Source organism: Danio rerio, chromosome 4 (genome assembly GCF_052040795.2).
Source record: "Danio rerio strain M-AB ecotype USA chromosome 4, GRCz13ab, whole genome shotgun sequence".
Lineage (NCBI taxonomy): Eukaryota > Metazoa > Chordata > Actinopteri > Cypriniformes > Danionidae > Danio > Danio rerio.
In genome coordinates, this window is record NC_141024.2 from 68,347,324 (window position 1) to 68,369,577 (window position 22,254).

The window sequence follows — 22,254 nt, forward strand, 5'->3', positions numbered from 1 at the left end:
CTAGAATAAGAAAACGGCCCATCATGGGGCTATAACAAATGGTACCATTTCTATTAAATTTCCTCCTATTTTAATTATATGCTATTGGCTATTTTAATTATTTATTTGATAATTACTATTATTTTATTGCAACGGCAAAGCCTACCTATCTTATTATTATTTTTTGTTATTATTTTGTTGTGGTTGCTGTTGTTATTGTAGCAGGGGCATAGCCACGGGTGTGCCAGCATGTGCCGTGGTGCCACCCAAATTGTCATCTTGCATAGCCTATATAAGCGCCGGCATGGGCTTAGCCTATTCGGCGCTCAAGCGGGCGCATGAAACTTGCGCTGGCAAGAGTAATGATTATGAATGTGTTGGGGGAAAAGAAAACGTTTAAATTATTTGTAAATAAAATAGTGCAGCATTATTCTCAATCAGTGTTGGCTGAAAAAATTAAGATAACCAACACTGCACAATTAATTATGATTTACCTTGTTTAGTAACTAAATGTCATAAATACATTTAAAGAATATGGTAACACGTTCAACTATTCTGGCTTATTTATTGCACCAAAAGTAATTTAAAAGGAATTGCCTGTAAACTTTTAAACTGCGTGATGAAAAGTGATGCAAAAAGCTTATTTAGGTCAGTAGGCCTATAATGCAACATACAACGTATGTAAACTTATGACTTAAAATGACCTAAAATGACCTAAATTGCGTAAAAACCTAAAAAAATAAAATAAAATTGGCAGATGTGTGTCGTGAAAAATGTAAGAGTCAGGTGTATGTGGCTTTCAATTTGCGCATGCATGGTGCTTTTAAAGTTTCGGAAAATGACTCATAAAAAGACAAGGACGTTTTTACAAGTCGCAAATCGATAGGCTATAAACGCAGGCAACCCGTGAGAACGGGTTCGCGCAGGTATGTATGGCTATCACCACTTATTCATCAGGTGGCTTTGACCACTTCTAAATCCCCTCTGATGAGCATTACTCAGTGTCCTGCAAAAGCCAAAATCATGACAGTTCACCACATCCAGTCATGCAGTCAATACAGAGGTGCCGGCTTGCATTGAATAGCCTATATTCGATGATTGCGCCTGATTAGCCCGCTCCGTCTCCCATACTCCAGTAATTTGAATCAGTAATAACGAAAACAATACCTTACAAACAAAAAGAAGCAGGTTTTAAGATCTTTAAGATTTTATTGCAACGCCAAAGTGCGCCCGTCTTATTATTTTATTTGTTGTTGCTGTTAGTAGCATTAGGCCTATCTGTTATTTCATTTTGTATTATATATATATATATATAATAATAGTAATATATATATATATATATTTAAGGTGAGCCAAGGTGATATAAGGTGAGCCGCAATATATTTCTCGCGTATTCTTCACTCAACAAGACTTTTGAGAAATTCTAAAACGCTGGATTAATGAACACATTTTTAAATGAACTAATTAAACACAGACTTATTTGACAATAAATAATGGCTTGTAGTTTTGTAGTTCAGACTAACTGACGAGCTAGCTGTCTGTGCATTGCGCTAATAACTTGACATTGGCTCTTCTCTGTGCTGCTAACTGTTTGCATTTATGGTTTTACTATTGCATTAAATAATAAAAAAGGGAAGTGCATTCGCGCACTACAGGCCTATGCCTAATTAAGTTTTCTTTAATCTAATTCTTCCTAAATTGTAGAAAATCTTTAAAACTACAGGACTTTAATCAAAACTTTTCCATTCGAAGACTTACAGTTATTAATAGCTTAGTCCTTATAAACGATCAATTTTTAAAATACAGAATTTACAGATCTATTTAAAATAGCCAGGCCTAAGACAAATGCGCATTTTTGCGCATGATCCTTGCATGATCAGATTCAGAGCGAAGCGTTTATATATATTTTTATATAAGCCATAAATAAAATAAAAAAACATTTAGAGTAATGGAACATAATATGTAAAAAAGCTAAACTAAGCTACAGCCCAGCCGGCATTTCAACGGTGACTCAACGTTGAATCAACGTCAGGTCTATGGTTGGATCAACGTTGAATTACCTTTCGATTTTGCAAATTGGATCAACGTTTATATAGTGACGTTGTTTCACCGTCGGACCACCACCGGTGATTCACCGTTGAAATTACAACGTTGTTTCACTCTTACCTTCTTCATGGGTGAATTATGGTCGTTTTGTAGACGTTGAATGAAGGTTGAATTACCTTTCGATTTTGCAAATTGGATCAACGTTGATACCGTGACGTTGTTTCACCGTCATACATTCAACGTAAGTTAAATAGGAATTACATACAACGCAAAGTCCATAAATATAGCAAAAAAATTTTTACTAATAAAAAATACACAACACAAATACACAACTTAGCCTGTGTATCAATTTATTTAATACACACCTCATTATTTCACTTATTCTAAATATACAGCAACATTTACAGCATACATAGTTTATTAAAACCATGCAGGTTACTATACATGCTGTACACTCAAATACAGAAAAAGGCATACAATTAGTCACTTTTTAATTAGGTTTCATGAATTAAAGTTACTTAATGTTTACTTACATGAACAAAGAACAAATACTTGTACAGCATTTATTAATCATTTAATTAATTGAAATATGTCCCGATGCTATTAAAATCAAAATGTATGCTTGTTAACATTAACGCACTGAGCTGACATGAACTGTACTTTTTTTATATGAAAGATGCTTCATTGTTCTTTGTTCATGTTAGTAAATACATTAACACTTACTAATACAACCTTATTGTAAAGTGTTACCATCTTCAGAAAGACAGATACTAAATTAAACTAAGTAACTAAACTACACTTCAACCATCACAGTCTCCAAAATACAATTCTGTTTACAAAGTTTACAAAATACCCATTTTTAAAGTGGCTGCAGTAAAAAATAATAATAAAAAACATCACTTACAACTAAGAATCACAAGTGAAATACATTACATCTGTTTGAGGTTTTATAGGTTGAGAGAAACACTTGAGGTAAAAGATGGCACTGGGGACAAAGAATCAAGTGTAAAACACTAAAACATCTATATCAGTCTAGCAGTTAAATACATATTTATTTCTCAAACACCAGGTGAGTTTCCTACAAAATCAATAATGAGGTTTGCTATTCCAATTCATTGTAAATGAATGGCTTCACTTTCACAATAGTGAAAACTCATGCTATAATCTAAACCTGACATTGCTCCTTCACTTTGCAGGTCTGCATGCTAAATATTTATTTTTTATTTATTTTTTGCATAAAGTATTATTGTGTTTAGCATTACTTCAGCAAAACTGAGCACCTGTGACAGTGGAACATGTAGACAAATATTTCAGTAAATCATCAAGAAAATGTGTAGAATATATGGTTTGATTCTCTCTCACAAACACAACAGTAAAAGCAATTTGTTATTCCATTATTATTATTAGTATCATAAAAATTGCATGTTCATAGGGGTCTTATAATAATGGCTCACATTTGTGAATGTAGGACCACTATTTCACTATTACATGTCACATTAAGTGTTCATATAGGTTCTGTTATTAATTACTTGTGTCATCCCAGAGACCTGTTAATCTTCAGAACACAAACTAAAATATTTTAGATTAAATGCTCCTCATCCTCTACAGACAGCAATAGTCCCAAGATGGTCATTGTCAAGATAAGGCACAAAACACATTGTCAAAACATTCCATGTGACTTCAGTGATTTCAACTGTGAACATACCAAGCTCCAACAACACTTTAGTGAGGCAAAACAAAACAGTAAATACAAATGTGTTTGCGTATATCTCTCCCGCATCAGATCAGCATGTGTTTACTACGAGCAGTATGCACACACCATGACCTGTTGTGGCAAAGGCAAACAAGTTATTTTTACAGTACTTGCTGTGATTTAACCTTTATGACAAATGTACTGGACCTGTTACACATATCTTTTATGAACACAAATTTCACTGTAACGGATGCTGTTGTTTTGCTCCAGTTATACCTTTAGAGAACACCGTACTAGTCAGACATCCATACAAAAGCAGAGAGTTTGGTCTTGTGTAGCAGAACTGCAATAGATGTCTGTCTGTCTGTCTAGGCTGACACTGGTTTAGGCCATCAGTATGTCCTTGATGACCTCAAATGGAGCTTACAGATAACCTGCAATAAATGAAATAGGAGGTTACAACTAAGTTGGTATCTGCTATTATACAAAGTGAAATTCAAATATTTATTTTTTATTGAATCCAAATTTGTCCTATAATATCGTCACACTCAATAATTTTGTCTCATCCATCTGAATATTTCTAACTAAGAGAAGTGAAGAATTAGGTGTGATATCGTCAGGAAGCCCTTCGCCACCACCAGTGCCAGCATTTCCAGAATTCAAATTTCAGATTCTCAAAAAAATTACTTTTTTTTTTTTTTTTTTTTTTTAAACAAAGGCTGCAGTAAAGAATCATGAAACATTCAACACATATAATAATTACAAGTTGTTGTAAACCATTACATGTACTGTAAAAGCTGTTTGAAGCTTTTTAGACATATGGTTGAGAAAAACTCTAGAAGGAGCAGCACTTCTACAAAAGTCTTCATGTAGGACAGAGAATTAAAGGGATAGTTCAAAATGTTTATTCTGTCGTCATTTACTGACCATGTTGAACACAAAAGAAGATATTTTGAAGAAAGCTGCAAATCTATAACCATTGACTTCTATAGTATTTTTTTCTACTATGGAGGTCAATGTTTACAGGTTTTTAGTTTTTTTTTTTTTCAGAATAGCCTCTTTTTTTTGTTCAACAAAATAAACTCATAATGGTTTTAAACCATTTGGGGAGTAAAATGTGAGTAAATTTTCATTCTTGGGTGAACTATCCCTTTCAGTTGGAAAACACCAGAATTCTTAAGTAGACCCCTTTCGCAAGACAGATGATGCATTTCATTTCTCATCTTAATCCTCAAGTTTTTAATATTTAGATTTATTTAAATAGCATGTTTATTTATTTGTTTTAATGACATTTAATAAAAACAACTTCTCAATGACATCACATGTACTGGACCTGCTACACATGTATCACTATTTTTATGAATACAAATTTCACTGTAACAGGTGCTGTTGTTTTGCTCCAGTAATACCTAGTTTAGAGAACACAGCAGTAGTCAGACATCCATACAAAAGCCTTGGCTCGGAATAGCAGAACTGCAGTCTGTCCAGGCTGACACAGGTTTAGGCCATCTGCGTGTTCTTGATGCCCCTCAACTGGACCTTCCAGAAAACCCAGAAAATTAAAACCCATTACACCTCTTATCTGCTACTATACAAAGTGTAATTTAAGCATTAATTTCTAACTAAATACATATTTGTTCCCCAATACTGTCACATAGTATAACATCACAACATGATTTCACAATAATAATATCAATATAACAATATAATATCACAACATAGCCTAACAATCAATAAACAAACAGATTAGAAAGAGAATATCACCAACCAAAGCACCAAGAAGATTTAACAGATAGCTTAGTTAAAGGTAAAGTAAACTTACATGGACAAAGCCTTTTCCATTCAATGCTGTGCAAGTTAGTGCGTCTCTGGAGTAAGTTACATCTCTATAAGCAAAAACAACAACAACAGTGAAACGACAGCAGTTCACTTTGTAATAATAACACTAATGATACAGCGTATAAAAGGATATTGTTTTATAACGTTGCTCAGTAACTTTAAACTGCGTTTGGAGTTTATCGCTTTGAATTTGCCATAAAAACGCTCATTTAGACTAATGTTAAACATGTGACATTACCTCGAGGTTAGCTGCGCGTCACCGGAGCGCAAACAAGACTAAAAACCAATCTGGAAAGTTTTAAATGCTTCAAAATTCGAAACACTACACCAAGTCACATTTAAGATACACTGTGTGTAAAGCAAAATCGGGGGGTAAATAAAACATTAAAGCATCTAAAAACACGCTTACCTCTGAATTCTGCTGCACTGCAGGTCAGGTGTTCGTAATTAAGTGAAGTGAAGCGCTGCGCGCGGCCGCGTGCGCCGAGTCCTCTGATACCATGGTAACCAAACATGTTGAATATTGGGTGAAGCCATGACGTTAATTCAACATACAGATCATGATAAAAAAAAATGTCAACGTTGATTTGTACAAGGATTTCTGTAACTTTTTTCAACCATTTATCATTCAACATTGTTTCAACATTAAAGCAACTACTGACGTATTTTCAACCACATTTCAACGTTGAAGCCTTGTCATATGCAGGCTGTTTTTCAACCGTTCAACATTAAACGTTCTATCAACATTATTTCAACGTTCAAAACACATCTGACCTTATTTCAACCATATTTTAACGTTGAAGGTCGGTCGTGTGCCAGCTGGGTTTCTTACCTTACTCTCTTGTCCACAAGAGAGGACAAGAGACCATTTATGTGAAGCTGCTTTGACACAATCTACATTGTAAAAGCGCTATACAAATAAAGCTGAATTGAATTGAATTGAAAAAAAAATAAATTAAAGAAGGTATAAAAGAAAATGGCGTCAAGCTCCCTACTTACTATGTACAAATATATACAATCAGCAGTCATTTAACAGGCCGTGGTCAATCCTCTTTTCAATGTCAACAAAGCAAGACCTAAAGCACTAAATACTTTCACAGATTTTCAAACACTGCAATGAAGCATGATCTGAAACACCCAAGTCGCGATTTAAAGCATCGATCAGTTTAGAAGTGTTTCGAGACCTGGTGAATTTGCATTCGACTGCCAGGGTCAGAAAAAAGTTCTGTTTCATATAGCCTAGTGGACTGTGTGTCTGCATGCTGTTACTATGCTTCAAATGACTTTTGGGTTCAGTTTGTAACACTGTGAAACAATAATTAATATTTTACAGTACTGTGATGCTTGCGTTTGGGTAGACGTTAAAAAAAAACTATAAATGGGAAATTTATTGGATATTATAAATAATTCTTGTTAACTTCTGGCCACAACTGTGTCTGATCTAGCAACAACCCTGTTTTATGACCAAAATAAGACATTTATTCACAAAGTGTTTATTCAGTTGTCAGACCAATGTTGAAACAAAACAAGAACAAAGCATTACCAACTGGTATTAAAGCATTCAAAAATAGCTGTATCAGCCTGGATCTAAATCCACTATCCCCGCTTGGTAGTCAGACACCCTAACCTCTCCACTAAATCTCTTGAATGTTCAATTCTACAAAGTGGGGTTTAATACCTCAATTTGCTTAACTGTTCTTTGCTGAAGCTGTTACAGTGCAATACATAAAAAATGACCACTATGTGTCACTGTAGAGTAGGGTTTCGAAACATTTTGAAGCTTTGACACATTTGCTTCAACTGTTTTAGTGTTTCATGAAGCCTCGCTTTGCCCACAACTACTTAGAAGAGGGGAAACACCCATGGAAGCAGACAAGTGAGGGAGAAGGTAAGGTGAACCGAGGTTATATAGGGAGTGCTGATGAGGGGTGCAGGTGTCACTGTTTAAAAATCAGGTGACTGTTGTCAGCGGTGATAAGAGGTGGCAGGAGATGGAGAACTATGATTGGTGCTGAGGGAACTTGATGATGAGAGAGAGTGGTAGGTGGAGCAGCAGGACAGAGTCGGGGATGTGACAATCATTAGTAACTATCATGAACTAATAGTAATTAACTATAAACACACACACAAATACATACATTATATATATATATATATATATATATATATATATATATATATATAGAGAGAGAGAGAGAGAGATTTTAACAAACTTTATTTTGCCTTTTTTTAAAAAGGAATCAATACACAATCAGTATAAGATCATTGAAAAAATTACATTAGCACATTTTTTTTTTCTTTTAAAATAATTCAGAAAAAGATAAGTTCTCTCCTATAACAGTACATATCTGTCCATCTGAATCCCAAATATCTTTAAAACCTACAATATTGTCCATCAATCTATAATAATTAAATTCTAGCTGTATTCTAGCCCTTATTATACATTTAAAAAACAACAAAACATCTAAATCAGTGCTTTGTTCTATTTTTTTCTTTCTTGTTATGTAAATTGCTATTTTCGCTTGTCCTACCAAATAATTTAACATTTTACAAACATTCTTCTTTTTTTTCCCAATTTTCACTCCAAAAATGAAACAAACATCAGAGAAAATTTCTCCATACAATTCAAACAATTCCTTTAAAAACTCAAATAATAAAAATAATCGTTCACATTTAAGAAAACAATGAAAAATTGTCTCTCTACAATTACAAAAAGGACATAAATCTGTAACATCAGAGTTTAAAATAGACACAAAAGCATTTACAGGAATAATACCATGGAGTATTCTCCATTGAATATCTCCAACCCGTTTTGTCAATGGTGGCTTATAAATTGCTTCCCATACTGGCATTATTTCATCTTTAACTTTCAAAAATTTTCTCCAGGGTGTGTCAATCTTATTTTTTAGTTTTCCTTTGTTTAACACTTTAACACAGAATGAATAAATACATTTTCCACCAACAGAATTAAAAACAGTGAAACGAACGTCATTTTTAAAAATCCAGTATAAAAGTTCAAAGTCCTCTTCCTCCATTTTTGGTCTTACGCATATGTCGGGAAAAAAGTCAGTGCATTCAGGCAATTCGCTTCCATTCATCCAGTTTTTAAGTTTTAACTTTTCTTCTTCTGATAAAGAGTCCCGAAAAACTGTTAGAATTTGTCCAACTTTCCTTAGAGAATGAATGTCAAGTCTTTGTGCCACTGTTTTCACATTATTTAGATTTGGACCTGCTAACATTGACAAATCCTTCACTTTTAAAACTCCAGTTTTGATGAAGATATCGTTTAGTCCAACAAAATCATCTTTTTTTAAAACAATTCGTGATCCATGCACAATTGGTTCTTCTAATAACCAGAACAAGGAGGAATTTTTTGTACACATTTTTTTTCTTTCTACAACACCCCAAGCTTTGAAAACACTGCAATAAAAGGGAAAAAAACCTCTCACATTTAAAACATTGGTATCCAAAAGAAAAATTGTTTGTTTTAATCCCAAATTTCCAAACTGTTTTAAGATATTTTCAGTTAACACTCGCCATGGAACTTCCAATTTTCCATATAAAAACTTTTGCACAAATTGTATCCTAAAAGCAGCTTTTCTGCTTGTCAAGTGAACCAAACCTTGACCTCCTAGTTCTTTTGATAAATATAAAATATTCTGTGGTATCTAATGCAATTTATTCCAAAAGAAATTAACAAGCTTTCTCTGAATTTTTATTAATAAATCAGCTGGAGGTTCTAAAACTGCTAATTTATGCCACAATATAGAGGCTACCAAATTATTAATAATCAAAGCTCTACCTCTATATGATAGACATGAGTGAAGCCATTTCCATTTTTTCAATTTTCCATCAACCATTTCTTCAATCCCATTCCAATTTTTTTCCTCTATAGAATCATTCCCTAAAAAAACACCCAAATATTTAAACCCTTCACTAACCCAGTTTAGACCACCTGGTAACATAGGTTTTTCATCTCTCCAATCTCGTACTATCAGACCTGAACTCTTTTTCCAATTAACTTTGGCAGATGAAATTTTACCAAATTCATTTACTATTAAGGTTGTTTTCTCAACATCGTTTTGACTTTTAATGATAACAAGGACATCATCTGCATAAGCAGAAGTACACACAGGTTTAAAATTATCATCAATATTTAACCCTATCAATTCACTACGTAATCTATTCAATAAAGGCTCAATGGCTAAAGTATATAACATTCCTGATAAGGAGCACCCTTGTCTTATTCCCCCATTTACATTAAACGGTGCACTTAAGCCACCATTGACCTTCAACATACTCTGAATACCTCCATTAAGAACTTTAATCCTATTTAAAAAAACAGAAGAAAAATTAAAAGCTTCCATTGTTCTCCATAAATATTCGTGTTCAACTCGATCAAAAGCCTTCTCTTGATCCATTAAAAAAAGGCCAAAATTGAAACCAAATAGTTTAGAAGTATGAATTAAATCTCTTATAAAATGTATGTTATCAAAAATCGACCTACCCGGAACACAATAGGACTGATCACTATGTATTATATAATTCATTGCATTCTTTAATTTATTTGCTAAGGTTTTAGACAGAGCTTTATAGTCAGCGCATAACAAAGCAACAGGTCTCCAATTTGCAATATCTCTCAAATCCCCTTTTTTTGGTAACAAAGTCAACACTGCTCTTCTGCAGCTCAAAGGGAGTTGCTCTTTAATAAAACTTTCATTAAAAACTGCCAACATATCTGAACCTATAATACTCCAAAAGGTTTTATAAAATTCTATAGGGATTCCGTCAATTCCTGGAGCCTTACCACTGGCCATACTCATCACGGCTGAATGTAGTTCAAATAAGTTCAATGGTTGTTCAAGTGCAGCATTTATTTCAGCTGGTACTTCTGAAAGACCTTCAAAAAACTTGTGTGTAATATTTAGATTTTCTTGATACTCAGAAGCATATAAATCTGAATAAAAATCAATCGCTCTCTTCCGTATTTCAGCAGGCTCTGTCAAAACCTTTCCATTATTATCTAACAATAAATGAATTATTCTACTTTGTCCGTTTTTTTTTTCAAGACTAAAAAAAAAACTGGTTGATGTGTCCATCTCATTAAAATTTTGAAAACGTGACCTTATAAGTGATCCTTGTCCTTTAATTCCAAGAAGTTCTCCTAAAAAATCTTTTTTCTTTTTGATAGATTGTAAAAGGGTTTGATCTCGAGTTGAATCACTTAACACTTGAAGTTTTATTATATCATATTCGACTTCTTCTATTAATTTAGCAGTATTTCTGGAAGTATTAAGAGTATATTGTTTACAAAATTGTTGAATATTAATTTTCCCCACATCCCACCATTGCTGAATTGATTCAAAATTCTTTATATTAATTTTCCAGTTATTCCAAAAATGCATAAAACTTTTCTTAAAAAAATTATCATTTAGTAAGGAAACATTTAAATGCCAGTATGCACTTTTTATTTTAATTGAATTTATAAAAACCACTCCACATACTAATCCATGATCTGAGAAACTAACTGGAGAGATAGCACATGATTTAAAAATCTGTTAATGATGTTTATAACAGTAAATTCTATCAATTATAGCCATAGAGATATAATTTTCTCTGTAATGGGTCCAAGAATATTGTCTAAAATCTCTATGTTTCTCACGCCACACATCTGCTAAATCAAAGGCTTCAACAATACTTATTAACTTATTTCTTGAAGCCATATGTGGTTCAACGTGATTTCGGTCTAAATTATTTGTTGTGCAATTAAAATCTCCAGCTAAAAAAAGAAATTCTTCAGAGTTACATCCTTCTAAAGTATCAATTAATTTTTCTAAAAAAATCATTCTTTCTCTTGCAATAACAGGAGCGTATACATTTATGAAGATAATTTTTTTTTCCTTCATATCTTGCAGTAACTTTAATTAACCTACCAACTATAATTTCCTCCACTTCATAAGACAAAGGTGAGAATGATCTTGAAAAAAAGAATGGCCACGCCAGCACTGGTAGAGCTTTTATGACTCATTATAATAGTGCCATCCCATTCTTTATGCCAATCGACCTCATTATTAATACATGAATGAGTTTCTTGGACAAATGAAATGTCAATATTTTTAATTTAATTAGTTCAAAAAAAGAAGCTCTCTTTTTTATATCTAGTGCTCCATTTAAATTTAGTGAGGAAATCTTAAACTCAGCCATAATCAAGAGAGAAATGGCTATTAAGATCACTACATAATTTTGCTTATTATTGTGATCCTTCCAAATCATCTTTTTTCATTTGTGCTTTTGTCTTTTGAACTAATTTCCTGAGACGATATATTTCAGTCTCAACAAGTCCATCTCCACCCACAATTTTCATCACGTCTCTTGCAGATTCAATAAAATTAGCTAGATTTGGAAAGAAATCTTCTACTACCACATTTCTTTTTCCTTTTGTTACTTGTAGAAACCTACGAAATTTGTCCAAATCATACTTCTCTTCCTCTCTTAATTTCAACATTGTTTGTGTAGAGATTTCTTTTTCACTATCAGATTCCGATGAATATTCCATCTCACTGCAAGCACCTGCATTAGTCATGTCTTTGATTTCTATTTGTTCTTTGATGTGATTCTTTTTTTGGATTTTTTTCATTATGTGCACTTTTTATTGCCTTTCGCTTAGTGTTTAGCAATTCAAGATTAGGTTCTGTATTTTCCATTAATTCTTGTTCTAGAACAATATCAGCGTCTTTTGTGCCTACTGTTGTTTCCCTAATGTCATTGTTCGTCTCTGTTGCATTGGGTTGTGCAGCATTTATCGCTACTTCACTTTCATCTTGTTCGTTCTCATTTACATTGATTTCTGCTACCGAAGCATTGTTCTTTTGAGTCTGAATTGTATTTGTCTCTTTTTCTTTTTCTTTCTCTGGGCAAAATCTGACTAAATGCCCTTCTTTGTTGCAGTTAAAGCACTTCATTGTTTCAGTTGTGACGAAGATTACATAATCAAACCCATCGATCGTAAATTTGAATGAGAGATTCAGCTCTTCGTGTCCTTGCTTCAACACCATAAACACCTGTCGTTTAAACGACACAACGTGTTTCAACAGTGGTGATTTGCATCCTACCGGGATCTTTTTAATTGCTGAAACAATTTGTCCATATCGCAACAATTCTCATTCTAAAACGTCGTCTTTTATGAAAGGCGGAACATTTGACAACATAACTTTCCTCGCCGGATTTATCAGAGGAAAAACCATTGTGTGTGCGTCTTTCACTACAATGCCTTGTTCTACAACCTTGTTCACCTTATCTATTGAATCCAAAAAAAGAACCATTGCATGATTCATTCTAGAAGCAGATCTTATGCTTTCACATCCAACTATTTGTCCGACAGCAAGGCTACATTCTTCCACAGAACAATCAACTCCGACCGGCACTTTGATTCCATGCCGTCTAGTTAGTTGCTCTAACCCTCCACTTTCCTTTACCCCGGCCATAATGGCCAAAAAGAAGCTAAAAACTTCAACACAATATTCCAAAGTAAATTAAGCAATAAACTAACCGTGAAAGTTGGGAAAAACACAGTCGCTCTCACAGTCACGCTTCACCCGCTCCACAGACGCACACACATGCGCAAGAGAGAGAGAGAGAGAGAGAGAGAGAGAGAGACACAACCGCTAACATACCTGAAACAGATGTCAAAAAACGCGGAACGAGAAAGGCGGGGCTGGAGGTGACACATCACCTAACACAGCCAACCGGCTCTAAAATAGGCAGCACTGGCCCCTGATTGGTTGTTATCAACATCAATCACTACCACTTATCCTATACACGGTCACACAGACACGGACAATTCGGTATCGGTTCAGTAATAATCATAACCGGTTATTATGTACTGACGTCATTTATCTCCTATGCGCTATGTCGCAAGGGAGGCAAGTGCGGATATTTCCAACACTTAGCCAACTCAGGGCCGGCCAGTGGCATAGGCACCATAGACTAATGCTAAGGGTGCTGCATATCCAGGGGGATGCAGGGTTCAGTTGGTTTTGTTTTCGATATTCCTGACACACATTCGGTTATAGACGCCAAAAACTCAAAAACCTCTTACCCTAAAAAGATCTAAAGTGTGTTTCCTAAAAAAAGACAAAGCTGGTTATGTTTAACAGCTGCCTTTCTTTTCTTTCGTTCGACATTACGAGCACTGCTCCGTTTAAGCCCTCGCAATATGTGTTTAGCCGGAAAAGCTCGCGCTGAGAGGAGCTCTCAGTAAGGAACCGTTGGAAAAGTGCTTCTTTTTTTTTTCTCCTCCGCTCAGCGCGAGCTCTCCCTGTTGCGAGGGCTTGAGTGTGTGTGACAGAAACAGTGTGGTGCTGTGTGTCTGTGTGTTTATACAATTAGCTTGTTATAGCCTCCCCCCTAAAAAATAACACTGTATATGGAAGCATCGTCAATGCACCGTGATGCACCGAGATATCGAATTGAACCGAATCAAAGGCATGATAATCGTAACCGAACCGTGAGACCAGTATAGGTTTACACCTCTACTTTGTAGTTTTTACTTGACCAGTGCTTCCCAAAGTAATTGAAAACTGACTGGTGGTTTTTAAAGCTGTGAAGCTGCACTTTTTCTGAAATCCTGGCTTTCTTAATCTACTGGTGTGCAATACTCCTCTGATCTGAGTCCTATTGTGTGCTGAAAGCTGCTTTGTCCTGGTGCACATTGATTATAATCCTGTGGAAAATAAAAAGGCAGCTTCTGTCAGTGGAGCAGATCTATGAGCTGCAGAATTACCAGATCAATATTCACAACTATTACAGAACATAATGAAATCCGTTCAGCATGAGAGGAGCTTCAGTTTAATGATGATCTGTTTAAACTCATTCTGGCTCTACATGAGGCTAGACGTAGGCTGTGCTGTATAAATGAGTTGCCATTAGAACTTTTGTTCCACTGTCAGCCAAACTGAAGAGGACTTTTGCAAAATAAAGAGATTCATCAAAATTAATAAAGACTAAATGTGTCCCCCTCCCTTTACATGAACTGATTGTTCTACTCTAAATGCTGTATCTTCTGTATGTCTTCACCAGAGTATGTGAGCTGAGGAAAGTGTATTATATCAGGGAACATAAGGATAATAGAATAATGAGGGATGTTTGATCACAATCATTCTGACTGCACATCTGCTGACAAGTGTGTGTGTGTGTACGTGCGCATGTTATAAGCTGATGTCTGTGTACTGACTGAATGTCAATCTGTGTGTGTTCACAGTCTGGATCATGGAGAAGAGAAGAGGATTACAGCAGGACCACGCAAATGTAGGACTACACACACACAGACAGACAGACACACACAGACACACACACACACACACACACACACACACACACACAGCTGTGGTTATAAATGTGTGTGTTTTTGTGTTCAGATGTCTGTTTCCTCACACTGGATCCAAACACAGCACACACTAAACTCAAACTGTCTGAGGAGAACAGAGAGGTGAAGAGTGTGAGTGAGAATCAGCCGTATCCTGATCATCCAGACAGATTTGATGATTGTCCTCAGGTGTTGTGCAGAGAGAGTGTGTGTGGACACTGTTACTGGGAAATTGACTGGAGTGGAGATGATGTGTGTATATCAGTGTCATATAAGAGCATCAGGAGGAAGGGAAGAGGTGCTGAGTGTGTGTTTGGACATAATGCTCAGTCCTGGAGTTTGTTCTGCTCTCCCTCCAGATTCACATTCAGTCACAATAACACACACACTGATCTCCCAGTGAAGCCGCTCAGCAGGAGAATAGGAGTGTTTGTGGATCACAGTGCAGGAACTCTGATCTTCTACAACATTTATAGAGACACAATGAGCCTCATCCACTCAGTCCAGACCACATTCACTGAGCCGCTCTATCCTGGGTTTGGGTTTTATTATAATTTTGCTGCATTAGATATGAGGTTTATGATTTATGCATCATCAGTGAAACTGAGCTGAAGACTGAAGACTCTTTGTGTGTGTGTGTGTGTGTGTGTGTGTGTGTGTGTGTGTGTGTGTGAAGTAAAGTTTATTCTTGTCTACAGATTGATCTTCTTCATTGTTTCTCTGTTGTTTGAGCACAAATAATAAAAGTCAATGTCAAATCCACTGCTGATATTAGAATGTGATGATGAACATGGACATGTCTGAATCCTGTCTGAATCTCTGTCAAATCTTGAATCAACTGTAGAGAAATCCAGCAGCTCAATGAATAAAGGAGAAATGAAGTGTGACGTTTGTTTCTGCTCTTCTGATCTTCTTCTTCTTCATGATTTGACTTGAACTGAACAATAAAAACACATTTATTCCAGTATTTATTGATCTGTTCATGTTAGTTGATGACAATAAAGTTGTTCTCTGTTAGTTCTTGTTGACTCTCAGTGCATTAACAAGCACAACTGTGCATTAATAATGCTTAATAAAGCAAATAAATCAAGCTCAGCAATATCTGTGTCCAGTAATAAGCCTGTAACTCTTGACTAGATTAGGAGTTTTCAGTGTTGGATTGACTAAAGTAGGAAAACACAGTTTAGCTGAAGCTTTCCTGCTGCGCTCAGAGAAGTAAAGGCTTCTGCTCCATCAAGACCAACACTTGGACACTGAAGAGGAGCTTCTGAACACAGACCAGATGCTCTCTCAATCACAACACACACACACACACACAGCACGTCTGTGGACACATCTGCACATTCAACCACAGTTACACACACACACACACACACATCTCTGTGTGTATTGTAGTTCAGTTCAGTTATGGTGTCACTGTACATGGAGTCAGTCTACAGCTAAAGTTCTCTACAGTTGTATAGCCGCGGGGTTTAATGTGTTGATTTTATTCTCTACAGATATATTTCCTATGACTAAAGTTTGTCTATATTTTATTTCTTATTTCATTCAGTAATTTATTTCTCATCTATAATCTTGTTGTGTTTAAGGTCATGGCTGGTCGTATAAGCATTTCAATGGTTGTCGTGTGTATGAGTTTGTATTTGATAAAGAAAACTGAATTTTAATGTAAAGTCAAATGAGATATTGAATAAAACAACATTTCAGCTGAAGTTAAAGTCTTATTTTCTCTTGATTTTTCATCTTTATTAACACTTGATGTGATTCTCCCTTGTATATTCACTGGGCTCAGCTAATTTTGTGTCTAACAGTAATATGCTGTGGTAGTTTCAGCATCCTGATCATCTTGAGTTGCTTGTTATATCAGTTCCAGTACTGACTGATCTAATGTAGGTCTCATTGTAAAGTGTCCTGTAGAATATATGAACTAACACAGAGATTTGTAAGTGCTGTATTCATATATAGACCCATAATGTTATCTATATTGTTACGATTTAAAAGATGTTAAATAAAGGGGAAGAGGAGTAACATTAATTTTTGGGTGAAACACATAGGCAACCACACAACATCAATAAATGAGGGACAAAACCAAGACCAGCTAAATGCAATACGTGATTTTATTTACAAAAATAGTGATAATAATGAATGCCAAAAAAAAAAAAAAAATGTATATAGAAAGATTATTGAATATTTACAAAGAGACATTGAATTTCACAGATAACAAATGACATAAGATGTTTGACCAGATATGGGAGAGTTGGAGAAATGAGACGCGGGCGGCATCCAAACAATAAAAATAAATAAAACAAAAACAATCTATTTGGCCCAATCTCTACCCTATCTATCCAAAATAAAAATGCAGAAGTTATTGAAAAGAATCTTCGCATCTAATACGCACTACCTAACCTACGCTGATCTTTGATGGGAAACAAAAAGTACAGTGGGTGGAGCACGCCCCTTACCTAGTGTGTCTAATACAGAGATATTCAAACTACTTGTGCACAATGTATGTTGCACAACATTCTTACCTGTCCCACTCTCCAACCTCAGATGCGCATGACATCGACGGTAGACAAATGGAGAACAAATAACGGACAGATACCAAATTGTAACACACAGTAGACATATATCAAAAAAAACACTGACACACAGCACAACACAGAAATTCAGGGCCTCCAGAGTAGCGTCCTGTCACCACTTTTATGCCACGGTGGCAGCGGCTGGATTGGAGACCTTGGGTGACGTCAAGGGGGGCACGGCAAACAGCTGGGCAACGGTAGCCAATTGGAGCCACTGTATAGGTGGAAGCGGGAGAGAGGTAGAGAGCAAGCGAGCACGGAGAGAGAGAGAGAAAGAAAGAGACTAGCGAGAAAATATATATATAAATAATAATTACGCAACACAAAAATGTACAGGAATGTAACATCCTCACCCTAAAGAAAAAACATATATGTTTGTAACTTGTGACAACAAATAAATAAATAAATAAATAAGCACAAGCATTTTAAGAAAAAATGCAATCAACTTAAGCTCGAGAAAGAGCATCTGCCACCACGTTTTCGGCTCCCTTCTTATGGAAAATGGTTAGGTTGTAGTCCTGCAAAATCAGCGACCACCGCATAAGGCGTTGATTTTGATTGAACATCCTTGACAAGAACACAAGCGGATTATGATCTGTATAGACTGCAACCGGAATGCAGGTGGATCCGATATAAACCTCAAAATACTGCACTGCGAGAAGAAGGGCTAAAGCTTCTTTCTCAATAGTTGAGTAATTCAACTGATGTTTATTGAATTTCTTGGAGAAATAACAAATCGGATGATCGATACCAAAATTATCTTCCTGCATGAGTACAGCACCTGCACCAACTCCACTGGCATCAACTTCCAATTTGAAAGCTTTAGTCACATCTGGTGCAGCTAATACAGATTTACTACACAAGAGTGCTTTCACATTGTCACGCTGACATTCCTCTGTCCATACATAGGGCACAGCAGGGCTAAGAAGGTTAGTAAGAGGGTTAACCACAGTTGAAAAGTTTCTACAAAAACTACGGTAATAACCAGACATGCCAAGAAACCTGCGCAGTTCGCGTCTGGTTTTTGGGATGGGAAACTCAGAGATGGCAGTGACCTTAGCTTCAACTGGACGAACTTGACCTTTACCAACTTCCTTTCCCAGATATGTAACGGTAGCTTGGCCGAATTCACATTTTGCTAAATTAAGGGTCAGTGATGCATTTGCTAGCCTCTCAAACACTGTCCTTAAAAGAGCAATATGTTCTTTCCAGTCAGATGAATATACTACCAAATCGTCAAGGTATGCGTTGCAATTTGGAACACCGGCTAAAACAATATTGACGAGTCTCTGAAATGTTGCAGGGGCGTTTCGCATGCCGAAAGCCATAACGGAATATTGAAGAAAATAATCCGGAGTAACGAATGCAGAAATTTCAGATGCTTGTGGACTGAGTGGAATTTGCCAATAACCTTTAAGTAAGTCTAAGAACACATCACAGACTGCAGCAGAAGAGATCGCGGGCCCTGCGATCTGAACTGTTGATGTAACAGGTGAAGTTCTGGAGTGATATGGTTTAAGCATATTGATGTGACATACACGTGACTGACGTCTTCTGTCAGGGGTGTCAATAACGTAATCAGTATCACTTATCTTTTCCAAAATTCGATATGGGCCAGAAAATCTAGCAGAAAGAACGGAGCCAGGAATAGGCAGCAGAACAACAACTTCGTCGCCAGGTTGAAAACAACGAGAGAGAGCATTTGCATCATACCGTCTCTTCATGCCTGATTGCATGAAGGACTGAGGGATTCTCGAGCGAGAGAACACGCAGCATGCAAACGCTCTCAAAATCGACTAACAAAGTCCAGAATATTACACTTAACGTTTGAGTCAGTGTTTAAAATATTTTCCTTCAAAATCTTCAAAGGTCCCCGAAACCCGTGTGCATAAATTAGATCTGCTGGGCTAAATCCAAGCGATTCTTGAACGGTTTCACGCACTGAGAACAAAACCAATGGCACACCCTCGTCCCAGTCTTTTTCAGTGTCCATTGCATATTTTCTTAACATGCTTTTCAAGGTTTGATGGAACCTCTCAAGCGCACCCTGACTTTCGGGGTGATATGCACAAGAATGACGGTGGGAAATGCCAAGGGTTTTTAGAATTTGTGAGAACAATTTAGAGAGAAAATTAGTTCCTTGATCTGTTTGAACAACTTTAGGAAGTCCGAATGCAGAAAAAAATTTAACGAGTGCTTTTGAAACGGCAGAAGCTGTAATTTTACGCAGTGGCACTGCTTCAGGAAAACGGGTTGCGCGGCACATAATAGTTAGAAGAAATTGATTTCCTGATTTAGTCTTTGGCAAGGGTCCGACACAATCAACGATAACATTTTCAAATGGCTCACCAATCACAGGAATAGGCACAAGAGGGGCAGGGGGAATCACCTGATTAGGCTTTCCAGTGACCTGACAAGTATGACAGGTGCGACAATATTCAGCCACATTCTTTTTCATGCCCGGCCAAAAAAAATGTCTAATGATACGATCATACGTTTTTGTCACCCCCAAATGTCCTGACATGTGATGATCATGAGCTAAACTCATAATTTGCTGTCTGTACAGATCAGGTATGACAATTTGATACACAGCACTCCAGTCTAAGTCTCCTCTATTATTAGGACTCCACTTTCTCATCAGCAGACCATCTTCAACAAAATAAGCAACCTGACTCTTTTTAGCAACCTCAGGATCCAGAGCCGAATCAAAGCATTTACTCAAATTAGGATCTTTTCGTTGTGCAGCACACATTTGATCTCTGGTGATATTTAATGGTAAAGCATTAGAATTTAGTGGCGCATGCGCTCTTACCGACACTGAACTTGAGTGAGCCTTTGAACTTGACTCTGAATCAGAGGGAGGAGAAGGTAACTGGTCTGCCATAAAAGTGTCATCCAACGCGGCGTCCTCGCCAGTTCTGCGCATCTGCGCTCGTGTGACAGCACACGCAGAAAACACTTCAGGATAGTTTTTTGTAAAAATGTCAGGTGAAGAGGACACAGTCGGACTGTCTAACACTTCCACAACAGGCATCACTTTCCCTCCTGCTAAATCATTTCCTAAAATGATGTCAACTCCATTTACAGGCAAAGAAGAACGCACACCAACTTTCACAAATCCTGTAATTAGATCGCATTGCAAATGTACACGGTGTAAAGGCACATTTACAATACCCATCTCAAATCCTTGAACTAAAACGCTGGCACAGCAGTACGATTTATCTGACAGCGGTAAACAATCAGAAAGAATAAAGCTCTGAGCGGCGCCAGTGTCACGCAAGATTTGAACTTCTTTCTGATCATGCGTCTCTCCAGATAAAGAAATCCAACCTTTCATTAGAAAAGGCGCAAAACTGCTATTGCAAGCATCACTCGGTAACACAGTAACCGAATTCACAAATCCAACACTTTTTGGCTGTTGCTGTTTTCTTTTAAAAATAATACAGTCAGATAATTTGTGCCCTTTCTTGTGGCAGTAGTAGCACTCAAGGTCATTTTTAGTAGTTTGTGGACTGGAATTCGAACTAGATGGTTGTGACTGCACATGCGAGCCAGATGAGCTCTTTTCGGGACGCACTGAAGTAAACACATTTTTATGCGTTAGCACAAACTCATCTGCAAGCACAGCTGCTTGAGACACAGTGGACACTTTCTGTTCATTTAAATAAACTACTACCTTTTCTGGTAAACACGACTTAAACTCCTCAATTAACAGCAATTCTCGTAACTTTGCAAAATCAGTTGCTAACATGCAGCACACCACTTATCAAACAGGACTGATTTCTCCCGTGAAAACTCCACAAATGTCTGATGGCTATTCTTCTTATGGTTTCTAAATCTTTGCCGATAAGCTTCTGGTACCAGCTCACAAGCACGAAGGACTGCTGACTTGACAGTGTCATACTGCAAACTATCTTCTAATGAAAGAGTCGAGCAGACTTCCTGAGCCTTCCCTATCAACTTACACTGGAGGAGAAGAGACCAGACATCTTTTGGGCAACGCAGAGCAGACGCAATGCGCTCGAAAGCGTTAAAATATGTATCAACTTCGCTTTCTCTAAACTGGGGAACAAAAGCTATATAACGGCTGACATCAAAGGCAAGCGAGGATGTATCAGACGGCGGGGGGGACACAGGACTGTGCGCAGTGCTTGACTGCGCAGCTGGGCTGGCAGCAGCCTTCGCAGCATCCAGCTCAAGCTGTCGCAGCCTTACTTGCGTATCAGCCTCGATCTCCAGCTTACGTATTTGTACACGCATGTCTAATTCAGCTTGGCGAGCCTGCATCTTTTCCTGCGTCTCCATTTGCATTTGGGCCAGACGTACCTTTAAACGTACGTCTTCTCTAGACCCAGTGGAAACAGGGGAAAAAGGATAAAAGGGAGGAAGAGCAGGCTTACCATCAGCCTCCGCCTCGGCATCTACTTCATCCAAACCTTCACCAAAACCTTCACCCAGCTCATTCAAGGAATCAGCAGGCCGCGCCTCCATGCTGGAATGTCGCATGCCCTCACCGCCTTCATCACTCCCCTGCAGTATTTTCAGCTCAACCAAGCGTGTTTCAACCAAGCGTTTGATCTCTTTCTTTAAAGCCTGTTTTTCAACAGAAATGTCATAATGGCTTGCAATAATCAATAAGTCATCTTTTCTACACTTATCAATTTGTTCCCAACTCGGTTTGAGAATAAAAGCCTGTAAATCAAATACGACCATAATGCCTGCACACAGCGTCAGCTATCTCACACAACACCACC

General features: G+C 36.9%; 2 protein-coding genes across 11 annotated transcripts in view; one reads left to right on the top strand and one right to left on the bottom strand.

The window, feature by feature from the left end:
• Window positions 1-16,633, top strand: part of LOC137491262 (tripartite motif-containing protein 16) — a 97,374-nt gene extending 80,741 nt beyond the window's left edge. For 3 of the 4 annotated variants that reach the window (XM_088650728.1, XM_088650729.1, XM_087250529.2), the window contains exons 5-6: window positions 14,817-14,863; window positions 14,974-16,633. In XM_088650728.1, the coding sequence (XP_088506854.1) occupies window positions 14,817-14,863; window positions 14,974-15,533 (607 nt within the window). In that variant the 3' untranslated portion in view covers window positions 15,534-16,633. Of the gene's footprint in view, window positions 1-7,366; window positions 7,459-14,816; window positions 14,864-14,973 lie in introns of those variants that run through there. The other variant, XM_087250530.2, reaches the window with a different exon arrangement.
• LOC147845236 (uncharacterized) overlaps window positions 1-22,254 on the bottom strand; it is a 934,973-nt gene that overhangs the window by 649,196 nt on the left and 263,523 nt on the right. The window lies entirely within an intron of this gene.